Source organism: Durio zibethinus, chromosome 10 (genome assembly GCF_047325235.1).
Source record: "Durio zibethinus cultivar Kanyao isolate XHJ-2024 chromosome 10, ASM4732523v1, whole genome shotgun sequence".
In the NCBI taxonomy this organism is placed as follows: Eukaryota; Viridiplantae; Streptophyta; class Magnoliopsida; order Malvales; family Malvaceae; genus Durio; species Durio zibethinus.
The window spans coordinates 7,516,940-7,540,831 of record NC_143171.1 but is presented as its reverse complement, the minus strand read 5'-3'; the positions used below and the strand labels follow the sequence as shown (position 1 = coordinate 7,540,831).

The following is a 23,892-nucleotide window of genomic DNA, read 5'->3' as shown; positions in this document are numbered from 1 at the left end:
AAAATATGTTTTAATTATTGATTCTAATCATTTTTATTATAATAAATATACTAATAATATAAGTATTAATTATTAAATGCTTATTTATAAAAATTTATTTATATTATTAAATTATTAATTATCTAAAATATTGTTTATTTTAGAAAATAATGTAATTATTATGGTTAATATTGTTTACAATATTAATATTTATAATTTACATTATTATAATAATATTATTTAAAATTTAACTATCATTATTTATAGTAATAAATATATTATTGTTTTATTTGAGGATTATTATTTACACATTAACAATTATTCAACACACTTTTATTTTAATATTTTATTTTTTACTCAATACACCTCACTTTCAAAACACAAATTTATCAAAAAAATCCACACATCCCTTCCTCCCTTCTCTTACACCCCATATCCTCTCTCTTCCCAATCGAATTTAAGTTCAAATCAAATCAAATTCAAAGAAAATTTCATTCATTTAAAATTAAAAAACATAAAATAAACAAAATTCATTTTTTTTGCTTTTTCATTTAATTTCATATTTAGTTTTATAAAATTTTATATTAAAATATTTGAATGCGATTATAAACTTCTAAAAATAACTTTTCAGAAATTTTTAAAAGATTGTGAAATTGAATGTCTGAAATTCTTTAAAAACTTCAAAAAATTTAAAGTTTTCAAAAACTGATATCCGAAAACTTTTAAGAATTTTTAAAAATGAATTTTATTTTAAGTTCTTAAAGGTTTCTAACAATTATTTTCGAAAATCTTTAAGAGTTTCTAAAAATAGAATTTCAAAAATTTTAGTTGTGAATTTTGATAACAAATTATTTTTTACTGGGAAGAAGAAGATAAGAAAGCACCGAGCACATTTTTGGGAAGAAAAAGAAGAGATTAGAAGAAGGAACAAGAAACAAGTAAGAAGGAAGAAGCAAAGAAGGAAAAAGCTGAGAATTGACAAGGAAGAAGGCACGTTTTTGAGAAGAAGACAAAAAGGTAATTAATTAATAAATATTTAAATAATTTTATTAAAAGTTAAATTTGTAATAAAATTTGTGGTGTATTGAAAAAAAGTTGAAATGCAAATAGTTCAGTTTCTTTTATTTTTATGATTATACTTAATAATCATTATGATATATAATAATGATGTTAATTAATAATTAAAAAATTAAAACATTATTTTAACTAATATACTATTATTTTCCAATAACATAATTATTTTAACAAATCGTCATATCATTTAATTAAAATAATAATTAATATTAATTATGATATTAAATAATTAATTAAATAATTCAAATACTTCTAGTTTTAATATAAATAAGTCACTAATAATTATCTATATATTAATTAAGAAATAATTTAAACTAGTATATTATTAAATGTTTTACTTTGTTACTATATTATTTTTAACAATAAATTATTTTATATATAACTATTAAATGTAATTAAATCATTAAAATTATATTATAATAACAATTAATAACATAGTTAAATATTTAAAACTTAAAATAATATCAAATACTTAAGAATGTTTTAATGTTACGTAGATTATATTGAATTAAAATAGAGGTATGCAAAATATATTAATATAGTACCATCCTAACATATAATTAAATATTAAAATAATTTACTATTTCATGTTTATTTTATGTAATTTAAAATGACTTACTTTGATATGAAACTTAACTAATTGACTCATGTAACTACTTTTAAGAGATAATATGCAATAAATCTAAAATTTGAATCTAAAAATGTTCATCTTACTCATATTTAATAGAAAACCCAACTTAAATGTTAATCTTACTCATATTTAATAGAAAACTCAACTTTTTACCTTAATGAAAAAAGAGATGAATATTACATTGTGAGTATATGAATAGGGATGATTATAATTTTTAATTTTTATTTAATACATAAATAAAAATAAGTAATATAACACATTCTCTTTACTCGTGCCCTACATATATATATATATGTATATTTATATATATTTAGTAAATATATTTTTTATTAAATAATATAAATTATTGTTTTAAATTAATTAAAATTAATATATTTTTATTATAAAATATATATTAATATATATTTATAAAAAAATTATCTAAATATACAAGATAAAAAATATATTTTTTATTTTTTTAAAAATTATAAGAATGAGAATTATCTTATACCCATTAAATACTTATGGGAATAGAAATAAATTTAAAATACCCGTGAATATAAATACAATGATGAATATAATATAAAAATTTAAGGATGAAAATGAAAATAGAGAGTACTCTATCATTCCCTTACCCTACCCATTGATATCTTTGTTTGAATCCACCAATTGTAATTATTTTCCCTATCCATAACCTACGACCTTTTTTATAAAATAAAAAAAAAGAACTTCATATAATATTAATTACTTTATAAATGTTTAATAATATTAAATTTATCTATAAAATTATAAAGATTTAAAAATATAGATAATTGAATATTATAAATACTAAACATAAAACTCAAATAAGAATATAGTAATATCTTAGTGTTAAAAACAGATATATTAGTTTTGGAAATTTTCTTTTACTTTTTTTATTTAAAAACAGAAATTAAAACATGACCATAAATGTTTCTAGTGTTATCTCCAAAAAGGCTAAAAAGAAAAAATGAAACAAAGCATAAAAACGAAGATCAAAATGAAAATAGTGGTAGTAAAACACCTTGTTACATGTAAGCAGAGAAAAATTAACTAATGAAATATACAACAATACCTCTACACTTTTGATTATGTGGACCAATATGAAAATTAAATCTCTTCACTCAAAGCTTTTAAGCTTTCACCATGTAAAACCCTTGACCACAGAGTTGGTTAAAATCATAAGTTATCAACTAACGATGACAAGAAATAATTCGAGGACCGATTTTAACAGCATTCGAATGTGGAACTACCTACTTCGCCAACCAGACGCAGACTTCGGAATGAGTGTGATAGCATTTGAGGCAGCTTCTAACCTACATCACGGTTAAGGGTTATCTGTTAATAAAGTATAAATACAATGCAAAAGTGGAAAAACTCGCATCATGTATACATGCTTTCCACTCACGCAAAGGAGAGAGAGAGAGAGAGAGAGAGAGAGAGAGAGAGAGAGAGAGAGAGAGAGAGAGCACTTAGATATCTCTTCAACTGCCTTCATAACTTCTGCTGAACTTGTTTCTAGCACTTGACCTCCAAAAATGATCTCATCCAGGATTGTGTGTATCTGCAAAGGATTATTGAAGATTTGAAAAAAAAAAAAAAAATTAAGATATTGACCAAGCCTATTTTGGTGGGGAGCAGAAAATGACCAAAAAAAAGCAAATACATTTAAATCAGAATGTTGTAGTAAGAAAGCATTCAACTGACTTTAAATCAGTTTTGAGTGCAAAGATATGACGTTATTGAGCTTATTCTAAAGGCGGGCTTTGTCAGAAATTAAGGAATCACTACAACATCAACAATATATGCTATTAAGTCAAAATACTAAGGAACTTAGGCAAAGCTTTACCCAAGCACCATAAGAAGGCTTTCCCTACCATCAATTAAGGTTTGGAACCTGAAGCATACCCAAAAAATATTTTCCAACAATGTCATCTCCTATAAGATTAGCTGTGTTATCCTCTTGCACTCAAAAGAATAAACAATATAAATAAAGATGAACTTTATGTCTGGCACTAAATAAATGCAGATATTAGTGATGAGAGGATACAACCTTGCTGTAATTGAACACGATGTCAAGCTCACAAACATTCTTGAAGCATTTGTCCAACGTTTCCACAAAAACTGATTGCATCACATCCAAAGTAAGTAAAATGATCCAATATTTGAAATAAATATCGGCAATTATTGTTATATCCAGCTTTCTAGTGTGTAAAGGAAATGCATGACAAATAAGGTAAATTGTTCACATCAGAAAATATGCAACTTTGGAGCAAAGAATCCATTAAATCTTACAGTTTAATAACAATAATTGTTAACATCGATCATCCATGCAAAAAAGATGGTTATATACACGTTAACATCTAGAAAACATATTGTTGCAATGCAATCAAACCTTTCCACTTAAAAGACACCTGAGGTAAACTCAACTAAGTTGGCTGATAAAACAACAGTGATCATTGATTCCAGCATACATGCAAATCAATTTTATTTTCTTCTTTTCACTAACTGCTCAAAGAAGAAAATCTACTTCAAAAAAAGGCATATCCAGACTGAATTCAACTTGAAATCATCACAAAGACCATCAAAATGGATCTATTCAGGTTTACGAAAACTTTTCATATCTATAATGCAAGTATAAGCATTCAGAAATCTCCAAATATTGAGTAAATTGAAATCTTCTTTTGGAAAGGGCCATAACGCAGAAGAAAAACATTTCAAAGATAACTGTACAAGAAATTTTCGAAGCGTACCTTGTATCAAGTCAAGCACGGCTAGCTCATTTTCAGAACTATCAAATACAAAGACAAAGTAAAGAGTAGCAAAATGCTTGTACACAAGGCGACTATCCTGCAAGTGAGAATTATAAAACAATAAAACAGAGTTCCAAAGCAGAGGTATAATAAAGCTATGGCAGTTATTAACAAGATTTAAATAAGTTTGAGTTGGCATCTAATCTTAGAATAACAAGGAAATAAAAATTTGAATTAGAAATCAAGAAAATTAGAAAATAAAAGAAATTACCGGACCAAAAATTGATTCCGCCTCTATGAAATTGCTTACGTTCTCAGCTCTACCGCACAAGACTGTTCAAAGATCAAAATCAAAACTGAAAGTTAAAAAAAAAGACAAATAACTCTAAGTACGAACTCAAGAATGATCGATTAGGTGGAATACTAAACGAGATCAGAAAAAATGAATCTAAGGTTCATGCGATTCAAACAGAGCAAAATTCAAATTAATCACAGCTAAAGTAATAAGAAGAAGAAGTTGAGAGATAGGAACCAGCAAAAACGCGGCGTATAAGCTCCTGCTGCTTCTCCACTGGCTGATTTCAACGAAATTCATAACCACGTCGATTATTGCGAAGGAAATTGAAATCGTTAATAACTTTATTTTAAAATAAAAAAAATGATAAGAGTAAAAAATCTCAAAAGAGGAAGAGAAGTTTACCAGATATTCGTAAAATTTTGCCAGTCGAGGCTTGCCTTGAGTGTTCATCACCATCACAGCTTTTATCATCTCCGCTCCTCTCTCACTCCTCTCTCTCTCTCAAGCTAACAAAATAGAATTTTGGATCTGTGAAAAATTTACATAAAAAAATATATAGTCCCAAAATTTGATAAATGGACAAAAAAAAGTCATGGATCAATAAGAAACCAAATTAAGAGCACGGGGTTACATTCGGAATATAATCCATAGGGTTAAATAAGGAAATTGACAAACAAAATTGTAATGTAATATAATAATAAAATAATCCACGTCGTCTCTGCCCTGGACAAGCCCTATACAAAGAGAGACCAGTTATAAAAATGGAGGGGAAGAGATTTGACGTTGGCGGCGCAAAAACAACGGAGTAAAAAAAAATGGCTACTCAAGGAGACGATGAAGACGATATAAATCCCGTTAAAATGATCTTGCCTGATGAAGATCAAGGGAAGAGCCTTACTATGCTAAGTGACGGTACAGCGAAGCAACAACTGCAGCAGCATTATATCCGTTCGATCGAGTCAATGGTGGTGATTAGACAGCTTCCTTCTGAAGGGCTCTCATTCCAGCTTTGGCCAGCCGCTACTACGCTTGTTACTCTCCTTGATAACCACCGCTGTCACCCTAGCAAAAGCCCCCTCACAACAATCCTAACAGCTTTATCAAAAGGTGGTGATAATATTCGGAAACTGAAAATCCTCGAGATTGGGTCCGGTACTGGCCTTGCTGGAATCGCCGCAGCCGTAACGTTAGGAGCTAAAGTGACGGTGACAGACTTGCCACACGTCATCCCCAACCTTCAATTCAACGTTGACGCGAATGCTGACTTGGTAGCTCAAAATGGTGGGACCGTCAACGTGGCTCCATTGAGGTGGGGAGAGGATGAAGATGTGGAGGCTATTGGGCGGGAATTTGATCTTGTTTTGGCTTCCGATGTGGTTTACCATGATCATCTATTCCAGCCGTTGATCGAAACGCTGCGTTTCTTGTTGAATGGAGGAGGTGAAAAGAAAGTTTTCGTTATGGCTCACTTGAGAAGGTGGAAAAAGGACTCCGCGTTTTTCAAGAAAGCCAAGAAGTTTTTTGATGTTGAGACTTTACATACAGATCCTCCACAGGAGGGGACTAGAATTGGTGTTGTTGTTTATGGCTTTTTTGGGAAAAATCTAAAATGTTAAAAGAGGTTTTCCTTTTTCTTTGTTGAAAGTTTATGCACTTATGGCGTGAAATCTAATACACAGCATTTTCACACTAATCCAATACAGTAATTGTATTTTTACAGCAAAAGTTACAAAAACCCATCGTGATCGATTCGAGTACCTCGAATGAGGTGCTACAACAACAAAGAAAGAGAAAAAAAAGTCTCCCAGACAACACATTTACATAAATCCCCAAAATTAATTTAGGCGTGATTCATGCTTCTCAATCAAATAATGGCCATACTCCTATTTCCATTGCCGTGTTGCTTCAACTTAACAGCTGCATCACTGGCGTGGAATTACCAGAAAAGCACAAGGTACGACTCCTATAAATAAATGCCACCAAAACTTTTGATTCTGGAATTTGAGTTGCATCTTGTCATCTTGTCAATATGGATGCTCTCAAACATCATCGCTTCCTTATTGGTGAGCCTTTTGCTACTGCTTTCATACTCTGCGAATCTCTAAAGCAAACAAAGTGGACCAGTGTTTTCCCATTTGGATAGACAGCAAATACGCTTGTTCCTATTTTCTTGTTGCAGAGAGAGCACATACTGTCACTTGAGATCTTAACCACCGCTTTTCGTTGGTCGTAGAGTTCATCTTTCACCTGTTTCAAATATGACTTGAGACAGATGCTTGGATGAAAGAAAATCAAAAAAGTATTCTTCGAGGATCCCACCATATTCATGAATATACATATACATATGCTAAAGGGAAAAGTCATTTTATGTGCTGAACTGTTTTTTGTCAAGCAAAAAGATTTACAAACCTGTAGGTTCTCACTCTGCCTCAAGCTCTTGATAACAGAGAAGTTCCTGTATGCTTCACTGGATTTTTTCAGAAGAGGTCCCAGAAACGGAAGCAAGTTCTGCAGCTAGAAGACAAATATCTTAAAGAAAAAGCTTAAGATTGATACAGTGATGCCCAAAAGGAAATCTTACAACTTAGATATCAATGACCATATACACTCAGATGCAATTGGTTCAGCAGCTTTGTAAGCAATTCAAGATTTTAGAAAATACCTGTAGTTTAGTCTCCCTCGGTAAGAGTTTGAGTGCCTGAGCTCCATTGATTCTATCCCACCTTCGGCTCAAAAGATCAAGTACCTGATCAAGCATGATAGAAGAACCTCCTTCCCCACTCGATTCTTCAGCATCACCATCACTCCTACCACTATCAGTATTGCTGGGACTAATACGCATATCCTCTGCACCTTCTATTGAGGCTATTTTCTTACGTCCTCCTTTACCTTTAATTGAAGCTGAAGAACCAAGCTTTGGGATGCTTGTATTTGGGGATGATACCAAATTTGTGATTCTCTTTTCGAAGTTCTTGGTTGTTTTTTGAGGATTCAGATAAATCTGTAAAAGAGTGAGGTATATATTGCCGGAAGATTTTATTGGTGGTTGATGAACCACAGACTCGTAAACCCGATCACAATAGGCCAGTGCCAGTTCAGGTACTTGAAGCTAAAAAGGTCAAGAGGAATTCATTTACTAGGGGCATATTCACAATGCAGAAGAATAGATTTAAAAGAAAAAGAACAAAAGGAAAATGGGAGGAGGGAGTGAGAGAGAGAGGCATTAATGAACTAAAATATATGCAACTCTTTTAACAAAAATAAGTGTTGTTATAGCAGCCTTAGCTTAATCAAAGGTTCAACAACTTTTAGCTTTTTCTATTAACCATCTTACTTAAGAGATGGAATGCGGATGAATCATGCCAGAAATTACCTTATGTACATATAGTGATAGTGCAAGCTCATGTTGGTTCATTTTTCCCAACAAAATCGCACGCTCTTCAAATAGAGCATCTGGAGGAAGACGTCTCAACAAAGCCTCTGGATTATATCCTGTGATGCTTTCCAACGCAGACAATAATTTCTTTCGAGTTGGTAAATAAGCCTTCTCATCCCATATCTGTTGAGCACTTAACTCTGAGTACCATTCAAGTACTTCAGAGAGATATATTTGTACCTACAATAGTCATTGCGACTTATATGAGGTGCACTATTACCAACACAAGTGGCAACTATGAGAACTCCAGTGTCCTCAAATGACAACTGAACTTAGTTATTTTTATAACAAACAAAAAGAGTCTTTACCATTTCATTTTGCAGGTTCCCTGAGATCCCATTTTCATTCATCGCAAGCATAAGCTCCAAGTATCTGCCCTGCATGTTTGGAGCATGCTGCTTCAAATAAGAGTTGACCAAGTCTGCCGGAATATTTCCAGACAAAAAAAGCTCAATGGTTTGTGTTGGACAGCTTTCAAGAACAAGCATCGAGAACTCAAGGACAAGCATGGGATCTGTGCCACAGAGAGGCTGCAAATAAAACCAGACAAAGTGTTCAGCATATAGAAGTTTTATCACAGCATGTTCAGCACATTGCATCAAATAAAAGCAATATATATGCCAAATGCTAGCGGAATATGGTCCATAAGGTCAAGCCATAACAAAATTAACATTATCTTCTCATTTTATTCAGGGCAAAACTTCACATAGTCTCCTTCACAAAGTAGAAGATTATCTTCCACATTCCACCTGACATGCGTTGCCCAAAAGGCCCAATGCTTCCATAACCTGAAGATAATTAGCATCAATAAATCATGTTAAATACTTAAAATACAATAAACTGATAAACTGACCTTCAGATATTCAATAATTGCCTCAGGACTGAACTTTTGGATAAGCTCAGCTTGTGATTGATTTGATTTTGACTCTTCTACTAATTGGTGTAGAAGTTTTAGAGCTTCACGATGCATTGAGTTACTTCTGTAAAGGTCTAACAAAGCTGCATAATGATTTCCTTTTTGAAGAATCTCCTCACATATTTTTACATCACAGTAGTTAAGACCTTTCAGCAATTCTAAAGCTGCCGATGATTGTCCAGTAAGAAGCAGGGATTGGAGGAGGGCTGTATCAAGTATTGCAGCCATCTCCCTAGCAGCGGAGTTAATAGGAATGTTACCACGCCCCTAAGGGACCAAACATAACGTTAGATCATTCAAAAGGAATAGACCATATAAATTTTGAAAATATAAAAAGAAATTGGATATTAACAAGAGTGATTACAAGAATTTTTCATCAATATATTGGGATTGAGTGTATGAAAATTTAAGTTGGTTTCTTTCCATAAAATTGTGCACTTCTGCACAAAGCAGAATTTCAACGTACAAGTTTACATAGAATCACAAAATACGCTTCACCTTAACAAACATTAATGACAAACACAAAATGTGAAATTAGCCTCACCTTATTTGACTTCTTAAATCTAGTCGATGCAAAATTATCCCCAACAGCATCTAAAACTACCTCTTCTGTTCCCTCAGCAGCAGCCTTCTCTACAATACTGTATCTCTTCTTCTGTAGGAACTTAATAAGAGCCATGAGAGTGTTGTGGCTCATTTTCTTGAACTCAAGTGCTGCATTTTCATCAGATTCGGATAGTTGTGGAAGCAAGGTTTCCAGATCATCCGACAGACCAGATGAACCTCTTGATAGATGTGAAGCATTCAGAGAAAGGTCCATCAACTTCTCCGGTTCTGGAACTGAATTTGTTTTGGGAAGAATAATGGATGGATAAAAAGAAAGCACATAAGTAATATCTACTTGAGATGCCAAAAAGTGCTCCATTGCCTCCTCATAGCATCCATTGTCAAAAAGATAATGTGCATATCTGCAACAAGGTGACACAAACATTTAACCAGAATGTATCACTTGAGGAACATATAATAAGCCTGAATAACCTATAGATATTTATGATTTATGTACCAGGGAAAAAACTGTTTTCAAGTAAGAAACAGATGTTTTATATGCAATTTTTTTTTAATAATATCTTGAGAATGGTAAGGAGCATGACATTGAAGAGAAAATAAAGGCTGCGTCCATGTGCAAAAGTATTCTAAAATGTGTATACTGATGATGTGGAATTTTAAACATGATATAAGCATTGTGAATAATTCAATAATTCTTATTAAACAGGATACAAGCCAATTAACTTGATAAAATTGCACAAAATAAGATCTGTTAAAGGGGGAAAATCCACCTTATATGAATTGATCCCTCCTTTGCAGCTCTAAGGCTTGCATCTTCTGGTGGAAGCAGCTTACACAAGGCCAATGCTTCCTCAAAATTTCCAGATGCTGTTAATTGGACAATCTGCAATAAGTAGGAACCTTTAAATGCAATATCAAAGCACTTATTCAGAGTTAGCATATGCATGCCATAGCCAAAAGCATAAAAAGTTACAAGAGAAGGGAAAAATATGATGTTAAAACATAAGCAACGGGTAAAAAAGAAGGATCAAGGTTCACAGGAAATCATTAAACTTCTTAAATATACTAGGAGTACCTGTGCACCAAGAGGAACAGGGAAGAGCCCATAAACAGAATTTTCTAATGCTACAACAACAGCATTGTTACTTTTAATAACGTGACGAGCATTATGGAGGACAATTGTCTGTATCAATGGATATGGAACTCGAAGAGATCGAATCTGCAAAGATTAGATAAGTGAAAGCACATAAATATTAAGATAGGCAAAACCCAATCTTCTTTGGCATTTAGTCACACTACCTCAACCCGCCTCGGAAACAGAGCTATTGCATATGGCATCTGGATGACAACAACAGTAGGAGCTTCTGACCAACATATTCTATCAGCTTGAAGAAGCTTTCCATTTTGATCCACAAAGACTCCAATATTTTCCTAAGAGACAGCAGGAAAAACACTCGGTTTTACTCTTAACCAAAAGAACTATGATGTCAAAAATAGATTATTAAACTAAGTCAGTACCTTCCCAAGAATAAGTTCTCCAGAGGGAAGAGCAACCACCAAAGGTGGAGCTATCTTCCCCGAAGAAAACACCTCTGACAATGCACCATTCGTGGCGTTTAATATCATGTATTCCTTTCTAATACCTAGACATATGTTCTCACCACACCATGACATTGACTTCACTGTATCTGGTACACCAAAATCTTTCACCTCCACAAACCCTCGCCCTCCTATACATTAATTTTCAAATCAACTTCATTCAACAGTCAGCAGGCAATAACCATTAATTCCGCAAATATAAATCCAATGAATATCAAATTAAAAAAAAAAAAAAAGAGGTCAAATTAATAAGGCTTGTTTGATTATTACTTTTGCTATTTGCTCTTTTATTTATAAAAGTTTTCTAAAAAGCAAAACCCTAATTAACTAAAAATAAACAAATGATTCAAATGCCACACTAATTTTAATTAATTACTCTGGATTATATTAAAATCATGCATTTATTCTACAGAAAAAAAATATACATTTTAAAAATTTAAAAATGGTTTTGAATTTTTTTAATCACAAATCCAAAAAATCGAACGGTTAGAAAACATTAATTTACTGGTAACCGAAAAAGCAAAGAGAGAGAGAGAGAGAGAGAGAGAGAGAGAGAGAGAGAGAGAGAGAGAGAGAGAGAGAGAGAGAGAGAGAGAGAGAGATTCAAAGAAATTACCGTCGTGCCTGAAAATACAGACTCTCTTTTGCCTAGCAAAGCATAGGAAGCCTCTACGGTCGTCCCAAGAGTAGACATTAGCGCCTTTAGCTTTGGTGATCACAGCAATGGTTTCCAAATTGGGGAGCCGATGAAAAGCGATCGATTCAGAGAGGGATAACAATAGCTCTCTCGATTCCAATACTTCCATTGAAAGCAGAGCCTTCTTTGAAAACCCTGCAACGGTTCTCTCCAGTGCGTAAGGTTCCTTTCGCAACGCGTGCTGATCGGACGATGGAGATCTGTCTGCGCCGGAGGAATCTGGACCGTAGATTCGAAGGGATCCATCGGAGCAGCCGAGCAGGAGCTTCGAGCCGTAGGATTCGATGGCGTCGATTTTAGTGGGACAATCGCTGAGGAGCTCAAAGGAATCATAGGCGCTGTGCACCATTTTTTCGGTTTGTGTATGGTCCCTTCTGAAATCATTGGAGTTTTGCTCTTGGGAATAAACATTGCCAAACGGCATCGTTTCTTTTTACCGTACGTAAGCACCGGCCCGATGCGTTGGCATGAGGTACCGCTTTTTTTGTACTCGTAGAATCCAATTACATCCCGCCACGTCATATTCAACAAGCAACAGATTGCCATGGACCTGGAACCAATGAAAAAAAAATAAGATCAAAGATTAAGCGACAAATATCCTTTGTCTTCTCTTTTTCGGTTGCTTTGGTATGATTTTCATAATTTTGAAAATTTTTAAATCATAAAACCATAATTTGAATTTTAAAAAATTAAGTGGAATAGCAAAAGAGAAATTGAAGCTTTCCTCCTTTCCATCCTATTTACAATATCCAGAACATATTTATAACTATGGAAGTTTTAGAGCAACCGAAACATGTTTCTTGTTTCTATTAAATGTAGAGTATGGACTCCCACTGATTACGAACGAGGCTGAAACTCGCGCCCTTTGTCTCATAAGACTAACCAACTGAGATATGGGACAAACACAAAGATAATAAGAGAAAAACCGTGTATGGTAACAGGCATGTGACATAAACCAAACACCATATAACTTTGCAATGTTTGGTCTTCACTCTTCAGTCTCCTCTGATTATATTTCAACACCTGCAACGTGCCTAATCCAAATATGATAGCCTTTTCCTAAATAGTCAAAGTCATCAGTCATCACATTTCAAATAAATGAATATATATATGGTAGTTAAGGTTACAGTTAGCTGCTAAAATGGCCATTGATGGATCAGAAGAGATTTATCACTCAATGTTCAGCCTTCTTCATAATTTGTGGTGGCTTTGACACGGTAAATTGCATAGAAAAATTGAGGAAACAGAAAGATAAAGCCAACTGGATTCCATTATACATTTCCAGAAGTAGATCCGAGATTTCAGACAACAGATACTGTTGCATAAGACAAACCACTACTAGAAATCTAACATGTCATGCTTCTGAATTCCATTATACATAAAAAAAGGTTCCCATGCTCTTAATTGTTACAATTTGCCACATGAAGGAAGGCAATGTGATAAAAGAAACATGTAGCACCATTAGTTCCCTAGATAGAGAGGTATCCTAGACGCACTCTGCCGGGTAGAAAAACAAGGACATGCATAAAGCATATACATTCAGCAAATGAAAATTACATCACAAAAAAGCCATTTCTTATTGCATTTAATGCTGCTGATGTTTCAACTGTACATAAGCTTTAAGCACAAGAGTGTACTTGGTCAAAGTTCATTGGAGTAAAGGCACTCGTCCACAAGTTGGCGAAGGTTAGGATTCTCCAAGGCAGCGGCAACTCTTTCTTTATCGTTCAACTGCTTATTAACTGAAGAAAGAAGAAGGTGAACATTTTAAGAATATTAGACCAGGGAGACTGGAGATTGTAAGATGAGAATGGTGAAACAGACCAGCTGACTCTATTGACATAACACATGCATGCTAGAAATCACTCACAAAACATACAAGTTTTAATAGGCTTTGTAACTCACAAGAGCAAGAAAAGTTGAGGTAGAGCAAACTACAGCAGTAGATGAATGACTCAAATAAATGTATGATTCTCTTAATCTATTATTTCTCTCACCTTTCTAGGAAAGAAAATCCCTTAGCTTTTGTTCAGAAAGAACAACTGAACAAGCTAAAACATTAAAATCCCAGTAAGTCCAAATCATATCAAAGAAACTTTATTAAAAAAAGACCACCTATATGAATCTACAGACATCTTTCCACCTTCAAAGGTAAATTCACTGTTAATTTCTGCATTGCCAGGTACACTAATAGCCATGTAGGAGAAAAAATCAATAAAAAGTGATAACAATCCCAGATAACATATTTTACCGTAGTGAGTTTCCATGTTAGAATTGGTTTTGCATTAATGATCAAAATATGTTGGTTAGGATCTTCAAGTTATCCTAAATAAAATTTTATCTCCCAGTATGAAACTTAAACAATCAATACCCAAACTTCAATAAGATGATTTCATTTTCAAGATAAGTACTAAAAATGATGCTAAATAAACTTCTACTATTATTTTCGAACTTCACCTGATTCTTCATCAGCATGAGATCCAGGAGCGACTTTAATGTCAACCTATAAAGATAAATCATTAAATCATAAGAGATTTCCGTTAATGGTAACAAAAAAGAAAACATCCCGACTTGTAAAACTTGGAATTTTACATAAAAAGGAAGAACCAAATGCAATAGAATTTCTTCTTTTATAAATTAATTGAGAGAAAAAATAAATATAAAAATCTAAAATTCACAACTTATTATTGAACAGAAACTAACCTTAAAATGTGGAGGAAAACATGCCATTAGTTTAACCCTTAGGCATAGACCGATTACAGTAGCCATGCTGCAATGCTGAATGGTGGGAGTGAAAGTTATCCTAAACAATTGATTCACATCATAAAAAAAAATGCCAAAGAAATAACTTTAAGAGGCAACCAAAAAAATTAAAATTAAACCATAAATTCAACACCAAGTTTTAGAAATTAAACTTAGAAAACTTAAATTTACCGATTCTAAGCACAATTTCAGTCAATTGTCACAAATTTGTTTAAAATCAAAATCAAAATTAAAGTGAGAAAATACTCACAGAATTCGGCCGAGTTTCTCATCAACGGTGATTGATTCCTCGGAGAGAACACTAAGCTGCTCCAATGAATACGGATGTTCTGGATCTCTAATATCCCTCACATAATTTAAACTTCCAGTCAAAGATAACAACAAATTTTTTTTCGTTTTCTTCAACTTCGATTTTCAATTACCACCAAAAAATTAAGAAAAAATGAAAAAGCAAATATATAATTACTCTATTTAATTTCAGAAGAAATTTAAGCAACCAAAAGAAGTAAGAAATGCAAATGAAATTTAAATCTTTTTTTTAATTGTTGAGCAAAAATAGATCAAGATCAGAAAAAAACAAGGAAACTAAATAGTACTCCTAGTAGAAGAAGAAGAAGAAGAAGAAGAAGAAGGATATCATAGATTTCAAGGGGATCAACGGCGTCATCACCGTGAGGATCTTCGCTACGAGCGACTCGTTCTTTCTTGGCGTGAACCACTGGGTTCGCATTGATCAGACCCAGAGTCATCTTTGCTGGTTCTTCGTTTTCTACGGTTTGGTTCACGAACCCTCTCGCACTCGGGTCTTCAAGTTTAGCTGGAAGAGAAGGAAAAGTACTTGACTAATTGGAGGGGTTGATTACTGATTAGTTTTTTAACCCAATGGGTACTGCCACGTCACTTATCTTTTTTGTTTGGTGGGATCAAGTTAAGGCCATGCTTTCTGATCTCGGCACTGATCATGTTGGGCAAATATTTTCGAAATGATGGCGCAGCAGAAAATTTTTTCCAAGTGGTAGATAAAAAAATTTAATTTTTTAAAACAAATCACGGAAATTAAAAGTGTAAATTACATATTAATATTTATAAATTATTTAAATTTAATTCAAATAAAATTTAAATTTGATTTGATTATTATTAAATTGAATTTACACTCAAATAACTTGACTTATTAAGCTAAATTTAGATATCTTAATATCTAATTTAAGTAGTTTACGAATTCAATTAAAATTTTAAATTTTAATATTTTTTATTATTTTAATTAAAATTTATTATTTTATCTTTACATATATCAATTTGAGTTCGAATATATAATCAAATTTAAAATCAAATATGATAATCGAGTTTATTTTTATTAAAAAGGCTTAATCAAACAAGTTTGAATAGTTTGATTTTTATTTTAAGTCGAGTTTAAACTTAAAAATTAAAAGCCGATCAAGTTTGAACTAAATTTTGAATAATAAATTTTAGATTGAATTCGAATTTAAACTTTTTACTATATCAATTTAACTCAATTACACCTTTAATAGTAGTATTATGTGAAAATAATTATGATATATAGTAGGCTAAAGAGAAAAAGGTGACTTATGCTCTAATTAACAATGAGGTCTAAAAGTGTTTTTATCAAAAACTCATTTTCACGATAATATGAAATTTTTTTAATTAATTTTTATTAGTTAATATATGAATATTTGATCATTGTCGATTTAAGAAAAAGTATATATATTTTTTCAATCAAATAAATATAAAGATAACAAAAATTAAGCATAAATTAAAATTTTCAAAAAAATAAGATAAAAAATTTGAGTTTTGCAATAAAAAAATAATTTTGCAAACAAACATAAAAGTTCTTTAAGAGGCGTTTAGTTTGTGAAATTTTGGATTTTGAAGAAATGTGTGATATTCGAGTATTTGTATGATTTTCAGGGCATCACGAAATCCAGCCATTTGGTTGGGGGAAATGTTCATTTATTAAATCATATATGTTTACCATAATCTCATTGATAAACCGTAGGCAACCTTTCATTTTGTTAATGTGCTAACCTTGTCTTTATCATCAAATGAAATACAAAGATTTTTTTAAAAAATCAAATATACTCAATTATGGTATTTAATCACACAGTATGCCGTAATTGAGTTTAAATCAAATACAAAAAAATTAACTTTCATTTATAGTGTTTAATTGCACATTATGTCGTAATTGACTTTAAAAAAACCTCCAATTATGATATTTTGTTGGAAATAAACACCTTAATTGAGTGAATATAAGAAATGAAAATAAATTTTAATTACTTCATTTGTTTAATATAAATGCCTTAATTAAGTGAATATAAGAATTGAAAATGACTTTCAATTACGACATTCGCTTAATATAAACGCTTTAATTGGGTGAATATAAGAATTAATTGAGAATTTTCATTTACAGGGTTTGTTGAATACAAATGCCTTAATTGAGTGAATATTTTTACTCAATTACAGTGTTTATTGGAAGAAATGTTGTAATTGAACCAACATAAAAAAATTTAAATTACTTAATTATGACATTTCATTTAGATATACGTCGTAATTGAGTATTTTTTAAAAACACAAACTCATTCACTTTCCATTCTTGAAACTTGAACAACTAAACAACTAAAACCCTTTAATGAGAAACAAACCATTCACAATCACATTCATATACTAGATTGTTATTGTTTTCTACATCTTTCTCGTTGTCGCTGACCGTGTAACCATCACCACTATTGCACATTGTCTAACTTTGGCAAATGGAAAATTATTTTTATTTTTCTCTTTTATTTTGTATATGGATGTATTTTTCTTCCTTTTCATATATTTTTATATTTATATACATACCTTTACCACCTTTACCACCATCGCACACCCTCCATACACAGCATGTATAGTTTTTACCCCACAAATTATATATATATAAGATAAATATATGCAAAGGTTGGTGTTTTATGGTTTGCCGATTGGTTTTATGGAAAATGGGTGTTTGATGAATGTGGTTTGTAATTCGTAATTTAATACCATGGATTTGTAGACAAAAAGTTAGGTGAAAGCACACTTGTCTACTGGAATAGTTTTATTTTTTCCTCATTTGTATTGTATAGACTTTTATGATACAATGAAACACAGTATGACTTGTTTATGTATTTTATTATTAGTTTTTTTTTGTGTATTACATATTGGTGTATTTACTATGTATTTACTATATTGCATATTGGTGTATTTACTATATAAATATATATTCTTTCTAGTTGGTTGTATTGCATATTGGTTTGTTTTTTACATTTTATATACTTATGATCAAAATCATAGGTAGTATGGCTTCAGAAGAACATATGTCTCTCTTTACGAAAATGAAGAAGACATACCCACCTTGAAAAAGAGAAAATCTAGGGGACATGGTAAATCATTTAAAGCGAGTGAAAAACAATTCATGTGGAGTTTAATCAAGATAGGCAACCTGTGTTAAGTGGAGGTGGAAAGTTGGTTAACCACATTAGAGCTATTGTCCAGCAAACTATATCCATTAACTACGCAATTATAAGATGGTTCCAGATTATGAAAATGACAATATAAGAGATTCGATTGTAGTAAGTTTTTTCAATGATTTTCAAAGTAATTCATCTTTATTAGTAATTGTTTATGGAATAAAATTACTACTTTATGTTAATTTAATTTAATCTTTTTTGTAGGAATTGTTTGACATCCTATTCAAGTATAAAAAGCTTGTATTGCAATATGCTAAAAAAATATTCAGAGACTTTAAGAGCAAACTAACAACCAAATATATTTTACCGTTTGCTAAAAATTTTAAATTGTTGTATCATTATCTTACAACATATGTAGATGTTATCAGTGATGTAGAATGGTAGTAATTTGTTCGAGATTGTCTATCAGATGAATTCTCGGTATGCATATCCATTTTTTTTTTTGTTTTTAGAATATATTGTTTAATATAATTTTATGTTAATATGTCATTGACTTTGGTTTTTTCCTTTTTAGAAAATCAAAGAACAACAAAAGAACATATGGGCCCAACAGGTGTATCACCATCAAACATAAAAAAAAGGTTATGTAAATGTAAAACATAATCTTGTAAATATTCAAATGCTTTTATTATACTCATAGAGGAATGTTATGAACTTCATTAAATGAAAATTATAAACATATATTGATTAATGGTTTTAGGAAACATCCAGCTCAATAACCAAAATACCAAGATGGGATGTTTAGAATAAATGATATATGAGTAAAAATGGTTTGTATGGGAATGAAACAACTAAAGAAATGGCTAAAAAGATAGAATAAATGATATATGAGTAAAAATGGTTTGTATGGGAATGAAACAACTAAAGAAATGGCTAAAAAGATTGTTAGTTTATTTTGTTTTTATATCACATATGCGTAATGGGCTTTTAAGCATGAATAAATATTGTATTTAGTTAGCTACTCACTATCATGTTGTGTTTCATGATGAATTTGCTACAAGATATGAATTTAATAAGCTGCAAACTAGTTATAGTGAAGATCCTTTGTCCTTAGCTTTAGGATCAAAAGAGAAACTTGGTCGTGTTTAAAGGGTTAGGAGATTTATCTCTCCATCATAGTTCTTCATGAATCAATTGAAACCATGCTTTACAAAAAATGCTGAATATAAAGCAATAATTAAGTAGCAATAGTAGTTACTTGATAAGTAAGAGCAATGATTTAATAAGTGATAGCACCAAAATATATAGAGATTTTACATGTTAAAATGATGTTAAAATTTAAATTTTTGGATGATTTTTGGTGCCTTTCATGCTATTTTCATGATTTTAAGGTTTTTAAGTTGAAGATTAATTTTCATGCAAGCCATGCATGTAATCATGCAAAGCTCACATTTGGCCCCACCATGCGAACTCTATGCCACCCACATTGATACATATTTAAACATACATAAGCCCACTTAAATCTCAATCCATTCGGCCAAGATGAAATTTAAAGATAATCATGTTTCCTTTGTTTAGCCAAAAAGAGAATGCATTACACAATGACTCTATAAGCTCCACCACATTTGGCCAAAGCAAATCCAAATGAGCTATCATGTATTTCTTCCACAAGGGTGACTAGATGTATTCAGCTAAGATAAAGTTAAAGCTTACTGTTATAATGTCTAGATCTGGGGATCTATCGCTAGACATTGACTTGAAGGAGTCGCCACCAATCTTTTTTATCTAGGTACAATTGGCCACCTAAGGAATCTGTCCTTTCAGGGAACACCTAAGTTTAAAGATCCCTAAAAGAATAGGTTCAGGTCTACTAACCAGAACAGGGTTCGAGAGTTCGGTTACGTGTGAGGAAGGTTATAGCACCCTCACAACGCCCATCAAAAGATGGTACCAGTTTGAATTTGTGTTATCCAATGAGCCTTAAAATTTTATCAAGTAATTAATTATTAGAAATTATTCTCAATTGACTCTAATACTTTTAGCAGAAAATTGAAAAAATTCCCTTACCACAAGAGTATGCAAGAAAAACTACTGTTTCACTTGCAGAGGCTCCATCGTTGGATTATTTAACATAAACAAAAAAAAGAAGAAAAGAATGATTGTTCTTGTGTAGGAAAAATTGATACTTTCAACTTTTCTCCAAAAATATTCTTTTGAAACTTTAATTTCGAAGAAAATTGATATTTTCAACTTTTCCTCAAAAATTTATTTTTTGAAAATTTATTTTTAAGGAAAATTGATACTTTCAACTTTTTCCCAAAAATATTTTTTGGAAACTTTTATTTTCGAGGAAAATTGATACTTTCAACTTTTCCTCAAAAACCTTTTTTGAAAATTTATTTTTTTAAGAAAATTGATACTTTCAACTTTTCTCGAAAATATATTTTTGGAAACTTTGATTTTCGAGGAAAATTGATACTTTCAACTTTTCCTCAAAAAAAATCTTTTTTTTGAAAATTTATTTTTAAGAAAAATTGATACTTTCAATTTTTTCTCAAAAAAAACTTTTTTGAAAATTTATTTTTAAGGAAAATTGATACTTTCAACTTTTTTTCAAAAATATTTTTTGGAAACTTTGATTTTCGAAGAAAATTGATACTTTCAATTTTTCCTTAAAAAAAACCTTTTTTTGAAAATTTATTTTTAAAGAAAATTGATACTTTCAACTTTTCCCCAAAAATATTTTTTTAGATTTTATTTAAAGAAAATAAAATAATAAAACAAAATAAAAGTGAAAATAAAAAAAAAAGTAAAACAAAAATAAAAATAAAATAAAGATAAAAGAACATTAAATAAACCTAATCTAATAATAAAAAAAACAAATTAATTAATTAATTAATTAAAAAAAAATCTGGAATGGCTCGAAGAAGGGCTCGGCTCGGTTTGGCTCAAGGAAGAAAAACGGCTCAGAGAAGCGGTTCGGGATGTCGGCTCGGCTCGGCTCAGCTAACGGCTCGGGGAGGCAGAACACGCGTAGGTCGAAAAACGGGTAGACGCTTTGGTCGAGTTGGATCTTGGTAAAACACGCGGATCATCTGGGTTATTAAACGCAAAAACGACGTCGTTTTGAGAGTGTATATAAGGTTGTTTCCTTTATTTTTTCGATAGAAACTTTCTCTCCTCTCTCTCTCTTCCTTCATTTTCTCTCCCTTCTCTCTAAAACGATCGAAGAACTCCGGTTGAATATTCACCGAATTCTGGAATTTTTTACCAGAATCTGAGTTTTTCATCGAAAGTTGATCGAAAAGTTGATCGATTTCTGGGAATCGTCACCGAAAATTAGGTAGCTAGCCGAAAACTTCAAACTTGACTGAAATTATTGTCAAAAAATTCAACTTTGGCCGAAAAATTCAACCGAAATCTGGAATTTTCTAGAAATTCTAAAAAAAAAATCGTAAAAAATTCTCCAAAAATTCCTACTAATTCCTAGAGTCATTCTAAACGCACCAAAACCTTTCTAACCTTTAAATCTTTTCTTTATCTCTTTTTCTCTCAACCAGTATCCTTTTTCCTTCTGTTTTTATGTGTTGTATTATGTGTTCCAGTACCTATTTATAGGGATTGATCAGAAGAGTTTCTGATCAATCTTTATTCCTTTTTGGATGGAGATTTAATCTTTGAATCAAATCTGGATTCTAATTGAATCTCCATTCACAGTAAGATTCTTCAAAGTCTTCAATCTCAACCCCAAAAAAAAGAGAAAAAAAATCAGATAAACGAATAAAAAGAAATTAACAGATAATTAAAAATAATAATAAGATAAATAAAAAATATTACAAGATAAATAATAAATAAATTATAATATAATAATAAATATATAACTAGATAAATAAAATCCATATATAAATATTAACAAAAATAAATAAATAAATAAAGATATACATATATTAATACATAGTAATAATAAATAAATAAATAATAAATACATAAAATACAAAGAAAAAAATATAATAAAAATATAAAATAATATAAAATACAAAATAAAAGCCAAATTAGGCTTACCCATTTGGACCAGGCCCAATTGATCCGGGCCTAGACCAAATTGGGTGTCTACAACTGCCCCTCTTTGTACATTTTCTGTGAAACAAAAATTACGCAAAGACGTAAAAACCCAATCAAGACTCAACTCGACATTTTTATTTTATTTTTTTTACTTTTTTTTGTTTTTTTTTGTTTTTGTTTTGTTTTGTTTTGTTTTTTGTTTTTGACCAAAGCTCCTCTAAGTAGAGGCTCAATGACTTTGAGAAACATAAATGGCTCCTCTAATCAAAGGCTCAACAACTTTGGAAAAATAAATTACTCCTCTAAGCAGAGGCTCAACGACTTTAAGAAACATAAATGGCTCCTCTAATCAGAGGCACCACGACTTTGAAAAGTAAATTGCTCCTCTAAACAGAGGCACCATAACTTTGGAAAGTAAATTGCTCCTTTAAATAGAGGCACCACGACTTTGAAAAGTAAATTGCTCCTCTAAACAGAAGCACCACGACTTTGAAAAGTAAATTGCTCCTTGGCAATCATGTCCAAAGGAGTTGAAAGTTATGTTTAAAGGAATTTCAGGAGATTATACCGAAAGGTCTTATAAATCAACTATGATACCAAAAGACATCTTATTTCAAGAATTAGGAACTTACCTGACAAGTTTCTTCTCAACTTTGAAAAATATCTTCATATCTGTCTTTTCTATGTGGGATCTTGAAACACCCCTGCTTCTTGAATTTATACACTATATTTTCCTGAAAGTAGTGTATGCTATGCAATGCATATGAATTTTAATGCATGCTATGCAAATGTTGGCCAATTAATTCCTATTCAATGTATGGTATTCAAGTTTTTCAAGCTTTTTTCTTGGGCATCAAGCCTTTTGATTATTCAAAGATCTAATTACACTGCTCTTCTAAGATCGAACCAGTGTAGCTCTCAATTGTCTTTTTCACTCACATTCTTCCTGTAAGAAATCCCTTCCCAAATTCAATGTCCTAATCAGGAATTGAACATCTTGATTCTGCCTTTATCACTCTTGACTTATTCAATGTAATGTAAAAATCTTTTCATGTTGTTATTCATTCATCAATCATTATTTCAAACTCAAAAAGTAAGAATGCATTTGCACATTTCTTTCATGGTGGGGTACTAAGAAGAAAATAATATGAATGATTGAGAAACAATCATCAGAAAAAGACATAAAGAATGAAATAGAATGTCTCTTATTAGTAAAATGTTGGTTAATTTTGGCCAAGAAAGAATTACAAGGATGAGTATGGAGACAAAGCCCAAAATGAACAATCAGATAATCATGATAACACATCTCAAAGTTTTTTTTTTTTTGAAAACCCAACCCTCTGATGTATTTAACAACTTGAAACTCTTCTGAATTTGCTAGCCTTCTTGCCAGCGGACTTTTAAATTCGATGCTGTATTCTCCTTATCTAAGCTGCCTTTTCAGGTTTTCAACTTAGACAAACCCCCTATGACTCAAACCGCCCTTTTAGGATTTTCGCCTTGAGTCCTTCTTTTTCATTCACTTTTTCTTTTTTTTTATTCATTTTTTCATTTTTCATTTTTTTAAGCATAGTATTTTTTCACAGCATCAGAATTTATAGGATAGGGTAAATCATTTTCATCCATCTCAGTCAATATTAGCGCTTCACCCGAAAAAGTTTGTTTCACTACATACGGCCCTTC

At 31.3% G+C, this 23,892-nt stretch overlaps 4 protein-coding genes across 10 annotated transcripts; 1 reads left to right on the top strand and 3 right to left on the bottom strand.

The window, feature by feature from the left end:
- Window positions 1–2,664: 2,664 nt before the first annotated feature.
- LOC111293101 (Clathrin adaptor complex small chain family protein) lies at window positions 2,665–5,769 on the bottom strand. Of its 4 annotated transcripts, none has more exons than XR_016345703.1 (9): window positions 5,631–5,768; window positions 5,135–5,260; window positions 4,967–5,009; window positions 4,706–4,767; window positions 4,435–4,531; window positions 3,735–3,805; window positions 3,559–3,619; window positions 3,154–3,245; window positions 2,665–2,997 (listed from the first exon to the last, which is right to left on the bottom strand). XR_016345703.1 is itself a non-coding variant. In XM_089766646.1 (9 exons), the coding sequence occupies exons 2-8, from the start codon at window positions 5,201–5,203 to the stop codon at window positions 3,200–3,202; spliced, it is 477 nt and encodes a 158-aa protein (XP_089622772.1). In that variant the 5' UTR covers window positions 5,204–5,260; window positions 5,631–5,768; the 3' UTR covers window positions 2,665–2,997; window positions 3,154–3,199. The 4 variants fall into 4 exon arrangements, 3 of the variants coding, with proteins under 3 accessions (XP_089622772.1, XP_089622771.1, XP_089622770.1); XM_089766646.1 differs by having other exon boundaries at window positions 3,531–3,619; XM_089766645.1 differs by lacking the exon at window positions 3,559–3,619 and having other exon boundaries at window positions 5,135–5,238; window positions 5,631–5,769.
- On the top strand, window positions 5,282–6,425 carry LOC111293100 (uncharacterized). Its single transcript, XM_022885833.2, has one exon. The coding sequence runs from the start codon at window positions 5,548–5,550 to the stop codon at window positions 6,346–6,348; it is 801 nt and encodes a 266-aa protein (XP_022741568.1). The 5' UTR covers window positions 5,282–5,547; the 3' UTR covers window positions 6,349–6,425.
- LOC111293099 (vacuolar sorting protein 39-like) lies at window positions 6,395–12,323 on the bottom strand. Of its 4 annotated transcripts, none has more exons than XM_022885828.2 (13): window positions 11,867–12,323; window positions 11,170–11,381; window positions 10,951–11,082; window positions 10,727–10,870; window positions 10,422–10,534; window positions 9,629–10,052; window positions 9,022–9,351; window positions 8,918–8,956; window positions 8,477–8,698; window positions 8,106–8,348; window positions 7,395–7,841; window positions 7,142–7,246; window positions 6,395–6,979 (listed from the first exon to the last, which is right to left on the bottom strand). In XM_022885828.2, exons 1-13 carry the CDS (start codon window positions 12,294–12,296, stop codon window positions 6,779–6,781), a joined length of 3,042 nt encoding a protein of 1,013 aa, XP_022741563.2. In that variant the 5' UTR covers window positions 12,297–12,323; the 3' UTR covers window positions 6,395–6,778. The 4 variants fall into 4 exon arrangements, with proteins under 4 accessions (XP_022741563.2, XP_022741564.2, XP_022741565.2 ...); XM_022885829.2 differs by having other exon boundaries at window positions 7,142–7,240; XM_022885830.2 differs by lacking the exon at window positions 8,918–8,956.
- A 963-nt stretch (window positions 12,324–13,286) lies between these two features.
- Window positions 13,287–15,555, bottom strand: LOC111293102 (protein AE7-like 1). The gene is made up of 5 exons (XM_022885838.2): window positions 15,348–15,555; window positions 14,961–15,066; window positions 14,651–14,750; window positions 14,405–14,450; window positions 13,287–13,689 (listed from the first exon to the last, which is right to left on the bottom strand). The coding sequence occupies exons 1-5, from the start codon at window positions 15,457–15,459 to the stop codon at window positions 13,589–13,591; spliced, it is 465 nt and encodes a 154-aa protein (XP_022741573.1). The 5' UTR covers window positions 15,460–15,555; the 3' UTR covers window positions 13,287–13,588.
- Window positions 15,556–23,892: the final 8,337 nt, after the last annotated feature.

Excerpts from the sequence above, each read along its gene's own strand:
- LOC111293101 (XM_089766645.1), bottom strand. The coding sequence starts at position 5,203 with ATGATAAAAGCTGTGATGGTGATGAACACTCAAGGCAAGCCTCGACTG. Across the intron at positions 3,806-4,434 it reads CGTGCTTGACTTGATACAAG|TTTTTGTGGAAACGTTGGAC; the intron begins GTACGCTTCGAA and ends TGATGCAATCAG. Across the intron at positions 2,998-3,153 it reads GCAGTTGAAGAGATATCTAA|GTTAGAAGCTGCCTCAAATG; the intron begins GTGCTCTCTCTC and ends ACCGTGATGTAG.
- LOC111293100 (XM_022885833.2), top strand. The coding sequence starts at position 5,548 with ATGGCTACTCAAGGAGACGATGAAGACGATATAAATCCCGTTAAAATG.
- LOC111293099 (XM_022885828.2), bottom strand. The coding sequence starts at position 12,296 with ATGGTGCACAGCGCCTATGATTCCTTTGAGCTCCTCAGCGATTGTCCC. Across the intron at positions 10,871-10,950 it reads TGTTTCCGAGGCGGGTTGAG|ATTCGATCTCTTCGAGTTCC; the intron begins GTAGTGTGACTA and ends TAATCTTTGCAG. Across the intron at positions 8,699-8,917 it reads TTTTGGGCAACGCATGTCAG|CCTCTCTGTGGCACAGATCC; the intron begins GTGGAATGTGGA and ends TTTTATTTGCAG.
- LOC111293102 (XM_022885838.2), bottom strand. The coding sequence starts at position 15,459 with ATGACTCTGGGTCTGATCAATGCGAACCCAGTGGTTCACGCCAAGAAA. Across the intron at positions 15,067-15,347 it reads TGATCCCCTTGAAATCTATG|ATTATGTGAGGGATATTAGA; the intron begins ATATCCTTCTTC and ends CTGGAAGTTTAA. Across the intron at positions 14,751-14,960 it reads GAGAAACTCGGCCGAATTCT|GATAACTTTCACTCCCACCA; the intron begins GTGAGTATTTTC and ends TCAATTGTTTAG.